General features: G+C 39.2%; 1 protein-coding gene across 1 annotated transcript in view; it reads right to left on the bottom strand.

The window, feature by feature from the left end:
• The window catches only part of Duba (Deubiquitinating enzyme A), a 255,239-nt gene that overhangs the window by 211,023 nt on the left and 28,432 nt on the right, over positions 1-15,784 (bottom strand). The window contains exons 2-3 of the mRNA XM_067139359.2: positions 14,692-14,852; positions 13,741-13,936 (exon numbers count right to left, since the gene is read on the bottom strand). Coding sequence (XP_066995460.1) covers positions 13,741-13,936; positions 14,692-14,852 — 357 coding nt within the window. The remainder of the gene's footprint in view (positions 1-13,740; positions 13,937-14,691; positions 14,853-15,784) is intronic.

Consider the following 15,784-nt stretch of genomic DNA (forward strand, 5'->3'; position numbering starts at 1 on the left):
GAGCGTGTTGGCAAACTTGACGCAAATAAAACCGCACCCCAATTTCGTGCCTCAAATTTTTTTTAAAAATATGCGGGGATTATTCGCGTAAATACGGTATACAGCAGCATAGTTCCTCTAAACAATTCCATGGGGTCTTTCCACATTACTTTTTGCATCATGCTGTGTTGTGGAAAAGAGTCCTAACAGTGGATGTAGTTCTGAGTGTTTGTTCATGGTACTTAAATATAGCTCCTGTATGTTGTGTGTTGTGTATGTTGGGTATTCAGCCCTAAGGCTGGTTTGATCCTCCACAGTTCCGCCAACAGCTGTCATAGATAGCCTAGGCGTCACTGAAGAGGCATACTAGGGAAGTGAATAGTGAGGTAGTTTCCCGTTGCTTTCCTCACTGAGCCAGAAGTTGCCATTACAGATCAGTCTGCCAAGCCCACTGAAATGCATGCACCAACCGACCCTATGAGTGACATTTTCACACCATTCATAACAGGGACTGGCTGCATAAGGAATGGTATTACTAGCATCACACATACCTCGGTCACTTTCATATTGTCAAAGCCAAGGATGAGACTGAGACAGGACAATGAAAGTCAAATTTGTTCTAGCCCATACCAGAAGACATAGTGCAGTGTAAACACTACATCTTGCCAGCAAAGGCATTAGGTCCTGTAAAGCCATCACAAGTGCCATCTTGCATATCTGTCCCTCCTGAATCTTTATCATCGACTGCAACCTGCAGGGCAAGGAAGCAACAGTTGCTATCATGTTTACGAGTACAAAAAAATGAGCGATATATAGGAAGAGAAGCTGGAAAAGCCAATTCCACAGCTGTTTACCGCCTTTTACTATGGTGGAAGGCGAAGATTTTGTAGCCTTTTTATTGGATTTACTGAGCAAGTTGGCTGCACAGTTTGGTCATGTAGCTGTGAGCTTGCATTCAGAAGATCGTGGGTCTGAACTCCACTGTCGGCAGCCCTGAAGATGGCATTCCGTGGTTTCGTTATTTTCACACAAGGCGGTTTCTTAATTAAGGCTACGGTTGCTTCCTTCCTAGCCCTGTCATATTCCATCATTGCCGTAAAGCCAGTCTTTGACACTGGGATGAGAGAAGACAAATAGCAATAAAATGTACTGGAATAATCCCTATTTATCTTTCATAGGAGAACTACAGTGGAACCTCGATTCTCCGTTTTTGGAGGGACCACGGTAAAAAAAACGTACAAGACGGGAAAACAGAAAATCCGGTAATGATTGAACCATGAACAATTTGGCTAAACATCACAAAAAAGAAATATGTATACTTAAAATCTTATAAACACCCCTAAACCAAACCAAACTACAGCCCCAATGGGCCTTCCGCCTACCAAGCGACCGCTGCTCGCCTGCAGATTACGAGGTGACGCATGGTCAGTGTGACGAATCCTCTCGGCCGTTATTCTTGGCTGTCTAGACCGGGGTCGCCATCTCACAATTAAATAGCACCTCAATTAAAGGTAACCGTAGAATGAGTGAACCTGGAACCAGCCCGCATATCCAGGTAAAAATGCCTGACCTGGCCAGGAATCGAACCTGGGTCCCCGGGTGAGAGGCAGGCAAGTTCAACTGTGGGGCCGGCTTCAAACATTAATTACCGGCACGCGACTTAAAAGTCTCGCAACTTTACATTAAGTTTTACCAGGGAAACTTCGTCGGTTTCCTCTGAAAACTTCTTTCAGTTCAGCAACTTTGATTGGTCAAACTGTTCGAAAAACCTAATAACATCAGGCCAAATAATCGCTAACATGATGGCGAAATCCCTTTTTCTTTAAATCTTCCATTGGAATTTGGTCACCGGTACCTAGGTACTGTTCGTAGTTAGTTTGTGGAAATAAAAAAAAATAGCCTACCGCGCAAATTAGGCCTACGGCCTACATCGACTTTTAAAGGTTATGTTGAACTCGAGAATATTGTTTCGAATGTAAGTATCGATTCTCAAGTTGACGAATGTATTATATTCAATTATGTCCATCACTAATCACGATTACATTGGAAAGAGAAAAAATATCATAAAAACTTCCGAATTTATGGTTATTAGCGACCTTGAGCTCAGCTGTAAAACGCGCTCGCTGTCCAAGTCGGTGCGAGTTCGAAATGATGCAAAGGTTTTTACATGTAACGTGCGCAAATAAAACAACTGCGGTTTTAACATTTTAACACAATAACGTGAAGTTCCTAGTCTTACATTAGGACCAAAACAGTAATAGGCAATCCCAAAACCTCCCGTGGCTTTATGTATGTAAGGTGCAACATCTGTTCTGGTCTCGATAACGTAATCGTATAGGCTACGATAATATTAAGATACTAAATTTGTGTTACTTAAGAAGGAGCAGTTTAGATTCCTACCTGAAAGCGCAGTGACTATACAGTGCCCTGAGGGAAGTGCCAAAAACCTGTTCAGCGATACACTCGGGGAAAAAACAAAAGTAAACATCTAACCCTGGACATAACGTAGACGCTTTGCAAGTTCTGTCTTCAAGTAGAGCTGTCGAAATGGGCTCTGTCTCTTTCCAATTGTTGTGGACACTCTCTGCTTTATGATTTTGATTCTCTAAACAATACCAACCGAATGCGATGCTAAGATGGTCCCTTATGCAAGTTCACCGCCGACCGCTTTTCCGCTTCCTCAAATTACCGCAATGACTGGACATTAACACCAAGGTCCACAAGTATGCTGTAGCCGTCCTTTCGTGAGATACAGTTTCTTGAAAAACGCGTGATTGAGGATTTAGCGTTGATGGGACTGAAATTTCCGAACGGTTGATACGGGAAATCGTTTCTTCGAGGAACGGATGATGCAGGATTTTTACAATGTGATTTAATTAGGATGCTCGTGGGACCACGTAATTTGAATGGATAATACAGGAAAACGTAGTTTCCGGAATGTATAATCGAGGTTCTACTGTATTTCCTCACCCTCAGTCCAGTAGCAAACGAAAGGTGTATGACAGTCGTTCGTCAATGTATTTTATGTCTGGTTCCAGCATCTGTTTAACTACAGATCCTTGGACATATCGGAATAGAGAAAGCAACCTAGCTGTCACTGCATATTTTATAAATTAAGACTGCGAAATATTCGTTCTGGGAATGTAAATGGGTCATTAAAAAATTCTCGGAAGAGTTAAGGATGTGAGTGAGGAGGTGGTGAATGTGACAGTGGGAATGAAGAGAGATTCAGATTACTGTAGGATTTTTTTATTACGGACACTCGAGTTTAGGCTTTAATTACAAACGAACGAATATGCTTATTGCAAAGAGAGTAATACCATTATTTTCCTTACTTAATTCTGCATTAGGGTGTATAAGACATACAGTTTTTGAAGTTCACTAATTATTTTTTATTTGCGGTTGTAGTAAATATTGTCCGAGTTTTTACCTTCTCTTTTGATGTGTAAATTCTTCATATTCTTCATCTGAATAAAGTCTGCACAGTTGGTCAACGATGCTGTGGGACCAACTTCATTTCCCTCCTGCATAAAGTGCACCTAAAGTCGGTCAATGCATTTCTTTGCCTCTCGAGGGGACACACTAATGAGTGGGATGTCACTGGTGTCATCGCTTTTCAGTTCTTCATTCCCATTCATTGCAATTCCTCCTGGATTTCACTAGCTTCTGCATTGGAAACTTTATACTGTAGTTGGGTACCTTGAAACTGCAATGAGTAAAGCAGTTCTGAATCGTCGTGCATGTGACTTTTCACCAGCTAATAGCCACAAACCGTATCGCATGTAGTATCATCACTATAGAACTTCCAAATTCTTTATGAAGCCCAGCAAGTGGCTGAATTAAAGAACTCATGTTGGGAGGTAGGAACTCAACTTAAATGTTCCATAATTAAGGTACAGCTCCAGCATTTGCCTGGTACGAAAATAGGAAACCGTGGAAAACTATCTTCAGTGCCACCGACAGATATTCTGTTATGGAGTTTGCTTCCAACACCATTTGTGCATAACCTCTCAAACACTTTTGGATCCTCAAGACAACTCTTTTAACCACCTTTTGTTTCCAATGATTAACAGATTTGGATGTCATATGCAGGGATGCCAACCTTCGAACGTGGTTTATCCATTCCTACGTGTTGAAAACAAAAATTGCACACAATAATATAACTTTCTTTTCTTGCAGCATCTTCATAGTTGCTTCTTTTTAGCCTCACAGAGATCCTTCTCAAAAAAACTGCTTTTGATAGCAGATCTCAGAACATGATAACTTTGTTTTTTCCTCTCTCCAACCAGGACACCACGAAGAGCCCTGGTATTTATATCTGCTCGAAAGTCAGTGTGATTCTTGCGAACAATACTGAATATTCGCTCAGTTGAATAACTGCTTTGAGGTATCATTAAAACAGCAAGCATCACTTGAGGAAGAACTGAATATTTAATGTTTTCAGGAGCATCTCTCAGCTTCAAAATTTTAGCCCATGCTACGTCCACTGTTTCACAGTTTGAAATGTCTTCATTTAATGGATCTGCTTAGTGGGAGGCAAATTCCTTGACAAGATTGTCTTGGTTAGTGTTCTCAGTTATGTTTCAAAAAACAAAAGCAAGCACTGGTGAAAACAAAGTAGTTGCTCTCAATGAAACATCCACTACTTCCACATGCTTCACCATAGAATCATAAAAAGGTTATTTGTCCAAACTGCAGATGCATGCTGTGGTGAAGAAATTTCTTACCAATTTGAAGAACTGTCTTATGTCATCTCCAGATAAAATGCCAGCCTTATTTCCTCACTTAATGTGCCATATTGTTGTAACTCCAGTTACAAGATCGTAGTCATCTTTTCGACAACTCCTGCTATTGAACTTAAATCAGCAATGCATTTCTAACTTACTTCTAACTGCTTTCCAATCTTTTCATCTTTCACAAACTTCAACATTACATCCATTAACAATCTATTCATGTATCTGGCCGCTTTATGCATGGAGGAAGCTTCTCCTTTCAATATCATGATGTAATTTGTGAAAACAGGGAATGTGTTCTTCAAAAATAACAAATAAGGTTTAGTGGCATCATCTTCCACTGCTGCCTTCACTTAAAGAAATTTGCCTTACTTTCTTTACTCCCCGTAGTTATAGGTGTGAATCGGACAAGGATCGTACAACACGCTATCCAACCTGACATGTATGTGAATACAACTCTTAACTCAAACCAACAGTGAATCCACCTTTTGAACTTAGAAAAGGACAAAACAAGTGGATCAACCTTTTCTATATACAGTAAAACCTCGTTAATTCGAAGTCGTTGGGACTCGAAAATCGGACTTCGAATTACGTGATTTCGAATTAACTGCCAATTCGCAATTCAGAAGTACCAACCCTTGCCGCGTTACAAAATATTCTACGGCCCGTTACCGCATGCAGTTAACCTTGATACACAGTTTATATCTTTCAAATGCCATGAAAAAGAACTATTTCCACAATGTATCCAAGAAGGTGCATTTACAGTATTCAAATAATGCACTCGGATATCTCACTGGCAAACATAACCTCACGGAACGAAATAAAGAAAGAAAAAAAGCACGATTCAAAGACTAGGAGAAATCTATGCTGGCTCCCATGTAAAAGTGCTTTATTAATTGGATTACTATACTATATGCATTTTAGACGTCTTGTATTTACACAGAAAGTACCCGATGCCCTAAAAATCTAACTTTTCTATGCCTATCCTTGTACGTTTTCCCGCCATGGCACTTCTCTCGTACCGGTACTTCAGAAATGTAAACACTTGCCACGTCACAAAGTATTATAAGACCCATTAATACATGCAATCACCTCGATTCACAGTTTAAACCTTTCAAATGCCATGGAAAAAACATTCCGAAATGTATCCAACAAGGTGCATTTACAATGTTCAAATAATGCACTTGGATTAATCACTGACAAACATAACCTCACGCAACGAAAGATAAAATCACACAATTCAAAGATGAGGATAAATGATGCCGGTTCCCCTGTGCAAACGCATTATTTTTTGGATTTCTGTACTGTTCGCATTTTTAGATGCTTTGTACTGGCATGGAAAGTAATTAAAACATTGTGGCTTATCGAACTTTCCTGGATAAAGTTTCTCGCTTCCATGTGCATTGCAACGCACTACTATGACCCCCACCCCCACCCTTTTACGATTCGCCGGCTGGCACTTTCTCCTTTAAAACCATTTTTTTGTCAACTGTCGACATCGCTAGTGTTTGCGGATTCTGTTTTTCCGCACACTGCCTGTTGCGTGATATTACGTCGTTCCTTAAAAGGTTGAATACAAAAGAATTCCGATTTCATTCAACTTCGCAATCATGAAGCGTACTGTAGGCTCACCGAAGTGAGTGCAAGTGCGGAAAGCTACCCCTCCACGTTCGGGAACACGTGTTCTGTTATGACGTGGAGCGGATAAATTTCGAGTTGAAATTACTCTGTAACATACTATTGTTTTAAAATGTAAAGGCAGTTTCGAATTAAAAGTCTGAATTTCGGTAATGGGTCCGACACTGTACTTCGAATTACGAATTATCCGTATTTTGAATTAAACAATTTGAATAACATGCAAAACTGTATCTCATGTTTCCGGGAACGAGAGCTTCTTCGAATTAGGCGGGATTTTGAATTAACCGATTTCGAATTATCAAGGTTCTACTGTATTTTTCCAGCACAGTACAAACCGACTAGGGAGAAGATTAGAATTCAGTGGAAGAAGCACATTTTAGTTAAAAACATTTCTTCAAGATCACAACACCAACTTCTAGCATTAAAATAAGTGATTTTAATTACGCCTTTGGGATGTAAATAGATACTAAAGACATTTTAGCTCAATATGATAGAAGTTTTTAACTTATTTTAAATTAACTTCCTCGTAACAACCATCCCTTACCCGCCGCAACACCCCCCCCCTCCCCTTCCACCCCCCCCCCCCCCCCCCCCCCCACAACCCATATGTCCTGTACTAACATTAGTTTTTAAATCAACAAAGGTTTAATTATGTGCTTGCTTTAATGCTTTTTTATCTATGCTTTTGTGTATGCAGCTGATGATCGCAAAGTGATCGAAACATGCACTGCTATTTTTAATGATATAAATTGCCCAAGCCAAAATAATATAAGGTATCGATTAGGTGGAAAATATTTTTCTTACAAAACCATTAGAAGAAATTACGTAGTCTGGAGAGTGGAGAGGATACAGAGTGGGGTAGATAGGGTAGTATGGTTTAGAATAAAAATGGGAAGAGGGGTACAGGAGGCAATTTGTCTGGCCCCACTATTTAATCATCCAAAAGACTCAGCATATGCAAATAAATATTTCTTTGAGAAGTTGATTGATGAAATAAACACGATTAATGAGTTGTATGAAGAAGACAGAATGATTTTAATGGGAGATTGGAATGCAAGAATGAGCAACAGAGTACCGGATTATGGGGGAGAGGACACAGAAGTGAGGGGCTACCGAAGAAGGCATAAACATAAAGGGGTAAATAGTTATGGGGAAAGGCTTTCAGAGTTATGTGCAATAGAAAATTTATATATTTTAAATGGGTGGATGAAGGGAGATAGTAAGGGAGAATTGACATACATTACAACGAATGGAGGGAGTGTAGTGGATATAGGAATAAGTTTGGAGATAGCTTTGAGGAGAATGATAATTTTTGAGGTGTTACGGTGTGGGCTAACAGAACACATGCCTATTAAGATAAAATTGAGAAGTGGGAGAAAGGGGAAGGGAGGGGAGATGTGGGGAAAAAGAAGGGAGGAGTATACGTCTGAGGGGTGGGCGTATGTGTGGAATGATACTACGAGAGAGAAACTGAGATTGGAGCTTAAGGGAAGAGGAGAAATATTAAGGCTGGGAAGTGAAAGGGCGCTGGAAGGAAATCACATGGATAGGGTGTTAGAATTAATAGAACTCCCACTATGGAGTGTGGGGAGGAAAGTGAAGAGAAGGGAAGGTGGAAATAAAAACAGAGTGACTGGGTGGTTTAATGAAGACTGTAGGGGGGAAAAGAGAGATTCTAATGAGAGCCCTAGCGGAATTTAGGAAGGGAGGGGAACAAGAGAAGGGGGTGGAATATTGTAAATTAAGAAGAGAATGCAGGGGGGTATTGAATGAGAAGAGAAGGGAGCAGAAGGAGGCGGAGCCAGAAAGAATAAATGGATATTGTCGATAAAATAGATTAGAGAAGATTTGGGAGTCTATAAATAAGATAAGGAGAGCGAGACCAATGGCGAAGGAGTCTATAAATAAGGAGAATGAGACCAATGGCGAAGGAGACAAAAATAAGGGAAAACTAGTGGGTGGGATACTTCAAAAGGCTTTCAGGAGGGGAAGAAAACTGGTATAAGGAAACAGGCATGATATACCGTATTTACGCAAATATTACCCGCACATTTTAAAAAAAAATTGAGGCACGAAATTGGGATGTGGTATTTTGCGTCAGTGTTGGCATTTTTTTTTTCAAAATAAGCCTACCTAAAGTTAGGGTGCGGGGATTATTCGGTGGCGGGGATTATTCGCATAAATACGGTGATGGTTACAAAATAGGGTGATAAAGTTTTGGATAAGACTGGAGGAAGGGAAGGGAGGGAAATTATTACAGGAAGCGTATAGATTTCAGAAAAGTATGGAAAATGAAGGGCGTATGGTGTGGAAGTAGCGTGCCTGCCTCTTAACCAGAGGCCCCGGGTTCGATTCCCAGCCAGGTCAGGGATTTTTACCTGGACCTGAGGGCTGGTTCAAGGTCCACTCAGCCTACGTGATTAGAATTGAGGAGCTATCTGACGGTGAGATAGCGGCCCCGGTCTAGAAAGCCATGAATAACGGCCGACAGGATTCGTGCTGACCACACGACACAAAATGAGGGAGAGCATCTTGCCCAGAGGAATGGTTATCCGCCCTGAGCAAGATGCTGTTATGTAGATTGAGTAGAAAGGTACTATAAGGGTGTTTTATTATATATTACGGTATATGTATTAAGAGGAGATTTGTGTATAATTAAATATATTAAGGGACGAGCATGTAATACTAAAACTGATGTGATTGTGAAAAGAGTTTCTAATAAGTAAGTATTACATAGGATAAGGAAGGTTGGGGAGTTTGGATATGAGTAGGTGCCGGGATGAGTAGGTAATTTAATTAGATGAGGGGTAACATCTTGCGCATGGGAATGGTAATCTGTCCTGAGCGAGATCTTTTATAATAGACTGAGTAGGGAAATAAGTTATAAAGAGGTTGTATATATATTAAGTTTGTGTGTTAAGAGGAGAATATGGGAAATAATAGATGATTGTAATATGTCATAACAAAGAATAAGGAAGAATGAACAGAGTAGTGATGTGAATAAGGAACTGTTTGTTTGACTGCTGTGTACATTTATGTAGAAGGTAGTGAATAAGTAGTAAAAAGTGGTGGAATACAACAAAAGATTATGTTTATCAGGAACTCAAGGGAGACTTCATTAGTTAATCGGAACATAAGAAAAAATGATGAACTCTTCTCAGAAGAACTCTTAAGGTTTCACCTTACTTTTTCCTGCCTGCTGGCTCTTCAGAAGTGTGTGCGCGTGCGTTTTGTATTCAGGAATCATTCAAGGCAAATATTTTCGCACTGCAAGATGTATGGTTAAGGTTATTTTTAATATGTATAACTTTTGTTTTCTCAACGATTCATTTGTTTCTATATTCGTCCCTGTTTTTATCTCCTCGTAAGATGTGTATTGTTTAATGTAACACCTTGTGTAAAAAATTGGGTTAAATGAAGAAGTTATATCATGTTCAAGATCATGCTTTCACGTCTCTACACAATATTTAAAATGCAATTTACCGTTGGTCTTTATAGCTATTGTTGAGAGTGAAGGAGAATTCCCTGTTGTGTATGTTTATCAGGAACTCAAGGGAGACTTCATTAGTTAGTCGGAACATAGAAAAAATGATGAACTCTTCTCAGAAGAACTCTTAAGGTTTCACTTTACTTTTTCCTGCCTGCTGGCTCTTCAGAAATGTGTGCGCGTGCGTTTTGTATTCAGGAATCATTCAAGGCGAATATTTTCGCACTGCAAGATGTGTGGTTAAGGTTATTTTTAATATTTATAACTTTTGCTTTCTCAACGATTCATTTGTTTCTATATTCGTCCCTGTTTTATCTCCTCGTAAGATGTGTATTGTTTAATGTAACGCCTTGTGTAATATAAATGTCTACATGCTAGCCTATTTCCCACATTTTGGCTGAAGATGACGCCAAACAGCGTCGAAACTAGTTCCAAGTGTAAATATATGTTGTAAATAAACTATAACATTTTTGTATTGAAAAGGTGGACCCTTTTAAGTTTCCTATCTTCCTTTCAACAGTGGCGCGTATGTTGAAACTCGCACCTTCGAGTTCCGACTCGAGTTGATCAAAGTGTTGTCGCATTTGAGATAACGGTCAAAGTAATCCTCTCGCACATGGCCGAGTTTAACCTCCAAATAATTCACGGTTGAAGAATGTGACCAAAAAAACAACGTTTAATAACCTAGCGGTCTGAAATATAAGACTTCAGCTGACATTTGTTTTAGAAAGAGTGTGATCTGCATATAATGCACTCATACTATTACGGACCCCAGTACAAAAATGTTTTATATTTGTTGTCTGGTGTTTTACACACCTTATACACTGTTGTTATTTAATACGCCCCCAGTGGAAAAGATTTTTGTATTTGTTCTGTTGTCTTTTTCACGCCTTTTAATACTCTCATCTTTAGAAACTGTAGATAGTCTACCTCTTTCACAGCACCCGTGCATACACAACGTAAAATGTACTCACTGCAAGTGATAAATATCATTGTTAATCCGTATTGAAGATACTATATGTAGGATGCTAAAGGGTTAATTGGGTCACCTATTCAATACATTATAATAATGTATGTAATGTAATGTATAATAATGTATGTAATGTATTGAACAGGTGACCCAATAAACCCTTTAGTATCCTACAAATGTACTCATGTCGGAAGAAAAAGCTTATCCCTGTTGGATAGTTCTAAATCGTGCGTTCAATAGTATGTTTTCTCGCTTAACAGATTCTCTTTCCTTGTCCCCTGCAGAAACGTCCAAACAAGGTTTTACTGAATAAACTAACCTCTGAAATTCCTTTCTGCGCCGTACTTTTTAAAATAACGTTATTGACTTTACGCCTCAATAATTACTACTTCTGCAGTTTTTGGAGACGCTGATGTGCTGGAATTCATTCCTGCAGTTTTTTTTTACATGCCAGTAAATCTGGCGACACAAGGTTGACATATTTGAGCACCTTCAAATACCACCGGACTGAGCCAGGATCAAACCTGCCCAGTTGAGGTCAGAAGGCCAGCGCCTCAACCGTCTGAGACACTCAGCCCAGTGCGCTGTATGTATCACATTCTTACTTAATTTCAGTACATAACATTAAATTAATCGACTGTTTACTTCGGCCTTTATATTAAACGATCTGACTACTACTATCACCAGATTATTTACGCATTTATTATGGTAACATGTTCTCTTTCATTTTTGAATTGTGTTTACAGAACAGTTAACAAGTATTTCTGATAGACTCTTAACATTCCTTTCGAGTTTGAATGTAGGCACACAGCGCGAAAACTACACCGAAGATGATCGTTCACATTCACTGTAAGCTTTTTGTGGTATTTTTCAGCCCCAGAGAAGATTTCTGACTTTACTGTAGAAGTCTGATACTTTCTGTGTCCTACTGAGTATTTCCTGCCTAACAGTGTTGTCTTTCGAGACTGTGCTTCCGAGGTACTTGAAGTGGGAAGCTGATTCGATTTTTGCTCCTTCCAGAAATATATTTGAGCTTGTTCCTTCCCAGTTCATGGCCATTTCCACTGTCTTTGTTTTGCTCATCTTCAGTCCAAAATTTTTTAATGTATTGTTCCATTCACTAAGTTTCTTCTGAACTTCAGCTTCTGTCTCTCCCCATAAAAGCACATCATCAGCAAATACCAGGGTGTTTGGTTCACTGTCCATTTTCTTGATAGATTATATGACCTTGTCCATTACTATTATGAACAGGAGTGGTGATAGAGCACTTCCTTGTTGGACACCTCTCTTTGTTTCAAACCATTTTGATCGTCCACTGCCTATCTGGACACAGCTGTAGCACTTCTGGTATAGCATCTTGACTTTGTCAATTAAGTACTTTGGCAACTTTAGGTCTTCCAGACATTGTTTTGAGGAACACTATCATATGCTTCTTCAATGTCCACAAATGCAATCACAAGATTTCTTCCATATTCCCAGTACTTTTCTGTCAGCATTTTTACTGCAAAGATAAGATCCACAGTACTTCGACCTTTCCTGAACCCGTGTTGTTCTTCCTCAAGCAAAGGTTCCACAATCTTCCTAAGTCTCATTTCTATGATCTTTTCCAGCAGCTTCAGCGTGTGTGACAACAGCGTGACGCCTCTGTAAATTCCACATTTCCATCGGTTGCCCTTTTTGAACAGTGGGATGATGACTCCTTTACTCCAATCTTCTGGGATTTTGTTTCTTTCCCAAATCACTGATAACACTCTATACAGCTAATTCAAGCCCGATATATATACCGATAATTGAAATAATAACACACGCTTAATTGCTCGTAATAACAGATGCATCAGTTGATAGGGTTCTCGCCGTAACCGAAGGATAATACACAGTTTAATACAGGAATTTTCAAGGAACATAAAAAAAACTGTCATTAGAACGGAGTTCTCGCTATATGCCGTACACGCTATAGGGGACTTCTACCATATTTAACCTATGGGAAGTAGACAGAAGCACAGCAATAGATGAGTATCATGCTCATTGTTCAAATCAACAAGAACACTCTAAGGCAAAATGAATGGTATCATTGCATTCGCCCACCTCTGGTTGATGTACCTGCCATATTTTGTTGCAGTCACTTTGGTCCAAACACAAACTGTCAGACTGGCTAGATATCTATAGCGTAAGTTAAGAAATGAAGTCTCTAACACTGCAATATTACTCATGGTAAAATGAAAAATTCTTACATTACAAAATTCTTTGTACTAGTAAGCAGTTTGGCCTATGTCGAACACTTTGTTTTTATGGCAGTCAGCGTTGAAAGCATGCAATCTATTAACTTTGAGTTTGAAAAGAAATGCTGCAGGAATATTATGAAAATAATCATTCCCAAAACTAAGGGTTTGGGAAGAAACCTAAGAGGTGAATGTCAGGAAAGGAATATGAAACTGTAGTATGTGGAGCATCTTAAGTACTTGGGATGTGTATTCTCCCAGGATGGTAGAATATTTATTAAAAAAAACAACAACCAAGGACTATAGTAAGCTAATACAGTGAGCCAGCAGTGATCAACAGTATTGTTAGAAAGAAGAGAGTTCTCGGACAGCATGTTCCTTAAATTGGTCTGTCTTCAGACTAACTTTGCTGTACAGGAGTGGATGCTGAGTAGATTCAAGATATCTGGAAGTAACAGGCAGGAAAGTAGTGTGAATAGGTTAGTTACAAGTTCATACAAGTGGGAACTAGGCGTGGGCACGTTTGATGCAAATAGAAAGGATTGTGAAAATGTTTAGTTCACTCGAGAGGCTTGCAAAATGAACAGTGGAAGGCATAACAGTCTATACTGAATAGTACGTATGCAGGCTAGTAAATAGGTGAAAGAAGGAATTGTCAAATTTAGGAGGATAATGGAGGGGAGATGCAGAAGAATTTTACCATAAAGCATTTACCTCATCCCATTCTGCTTCAGTCCGCCTCCCGGACACACATGGAGCTCCATATTCATCTCCACTGTTGTACCCACTTTCTTCTAAATCATCAACTAAACGAGAGGGGCCAGCAATAGGTGCCGAATTTCCAACGTTGGAACTTCCAGAATAGGATGGAGATGCAGAACTACGGTCACGTAATTTACCACGAGTGGGTCTGGAAATAAGAATGCAACGTGCAATGAAAACATGTCGTACAGCAGAAAGATCTTTAGAAATTGACATTTAAAACGCAGTACCCAAGTATTAATTAACGAATTAATTTAAATTTGCAGTAAAGAAAAGGTAATTCTGGAGTTTAGAAATTAACTTTGGAGTTTGAAGATAGCATTTGCTTGAAGAAAGAAACAACATTATCAGCCCTTACAATGGTACGTTGTAAATAATTATAATGAATTGAATATGTGGACCATTTATCCTTGTTTATCAAACAGCGGAGTTATTTAAACTTAGCAACTACTGGTCTATTATTAAAGTAGAAGACCAATCAGTTCAAAGAAATGATACAGTAAAAAAAGGGACAGTTCATAATTGGAATTGCCCAAGAAAAATTTGAAATTCAGATAAATAAATTCAAAGGAGATATTTATCAGATATTTCACTGTGTGTGATTTAGACTGTTCTGTCTGTGAGCAGAAAACTGATAATGGATACAGAATAACTCACATGAGGAAAGAAGGAACACTTCATTTTCCTGGTGTGGTGTATGAACGAAAATAATGTGCTTTGTATTATCAGTCCCCTTGAAGGGAGTATTCAACTTCTGTGATCACAATAATAGCCAGTGATACTACAATGTACTACAAAACATTATACACACAACATTCATAATAATCAATATACAGAAGCAATGTGCAAAATTAAAACATAATTTGTGCCCTCCATACCTTCAGGACAATCACCACTGATTACCTGTGAGGGCTAGTACGATGTCTGCGCTTGCTATGACTTGGACCACTTTCATGATCATAATCGTCAAATCGGGGTGATGTACACAGTGCAGAGCGTTTCTCATCACGTGAGGACCAACCTGTGGGTGAAGTCAAGCGATCCCGGACAATTGACTCTGAGCTCTGGAACAGAAAGCATTTCTTTATACCTATCAAAATATTTATACAGGGTTTAACAGGACCTGTACAGAAATCCCCATATAAACTTATTAACAACTTAATGTAGCACTCATTTATAGCATATTTTGTTGATAGTCTTAACCATGCATTTAAATTACCAGGTATTGGTTCAAATTACAAGATGTGATGTAATATATCCAGTCATACACTATGAAAATCTAATTGGATGGTTGAGTTTTTATTGTTATGGCAAAAGAGGGTTGAGTAGCCTACATTAAACTAAGAGTGAGAAGGAAGAGTGCCTCAAAGAGCAATAGATGTACACTCACCTAATAAGCCATCACAGTGATGATAGATCACTTGATATTTGTTGACTTTACAAGTTAACATAATGTAGGCAACATCTAATGTGACTTCATTGCCTAAAAGCAATATGAAATGCAAGGAAATAAATTTAGAGGTGCTTTCCGTCATATATTTCACTGTACTTTATTCAGACTGTTCCATTTGTGAGCAAGAAACTGATGAAGTATACAGAATGACACACATGAGGAAAGAAGGAACACTACAAAGTCCAAGAGTGAAAAAAGAGAGGAAAATACACTGCCTACCCTTATCCAAGGACATGGTTTTATCTATGAATGGGACTGTCATTCGGACGGTTGCCTGTGCTGCAAGCTTGTCTCCTGCCAAGCACTTTGTCATAACAATGTGCTTCAGTTTAGTGCTCAGTGTGTTGTTCCAATGCCACTTTAATTATGTGAGCATGTGTATACACACACACCTTCATAAAGTAGAGGGAATCTTGTGCAAAAACACTTAATTACTCAGCACCAGGCAAGCGCTGGCCACATTACGGCAAAGTGTTTGGCAGGAGACAGGCTTGCAGCAAGGTAATCGGGTAAGCGACAATCCTGCGCATAGATAAAACAATG

Source organism: Anabrus simplex, chromosome 2 (genome assembly GCF_040414725.1).
Source record: "Anabrus simplex isolate iqAnaSimp1 chromosome 2, ASM4041472v1, whole genome shotgun sequence".
Classification (NCBI taxonomy): domain Eukaryota; kingdom Metazoa; phylum Arthropoda; class Insecta; order Orthoptera; family Tettigoniidae; genus Anabrus; species Anabrus simplex.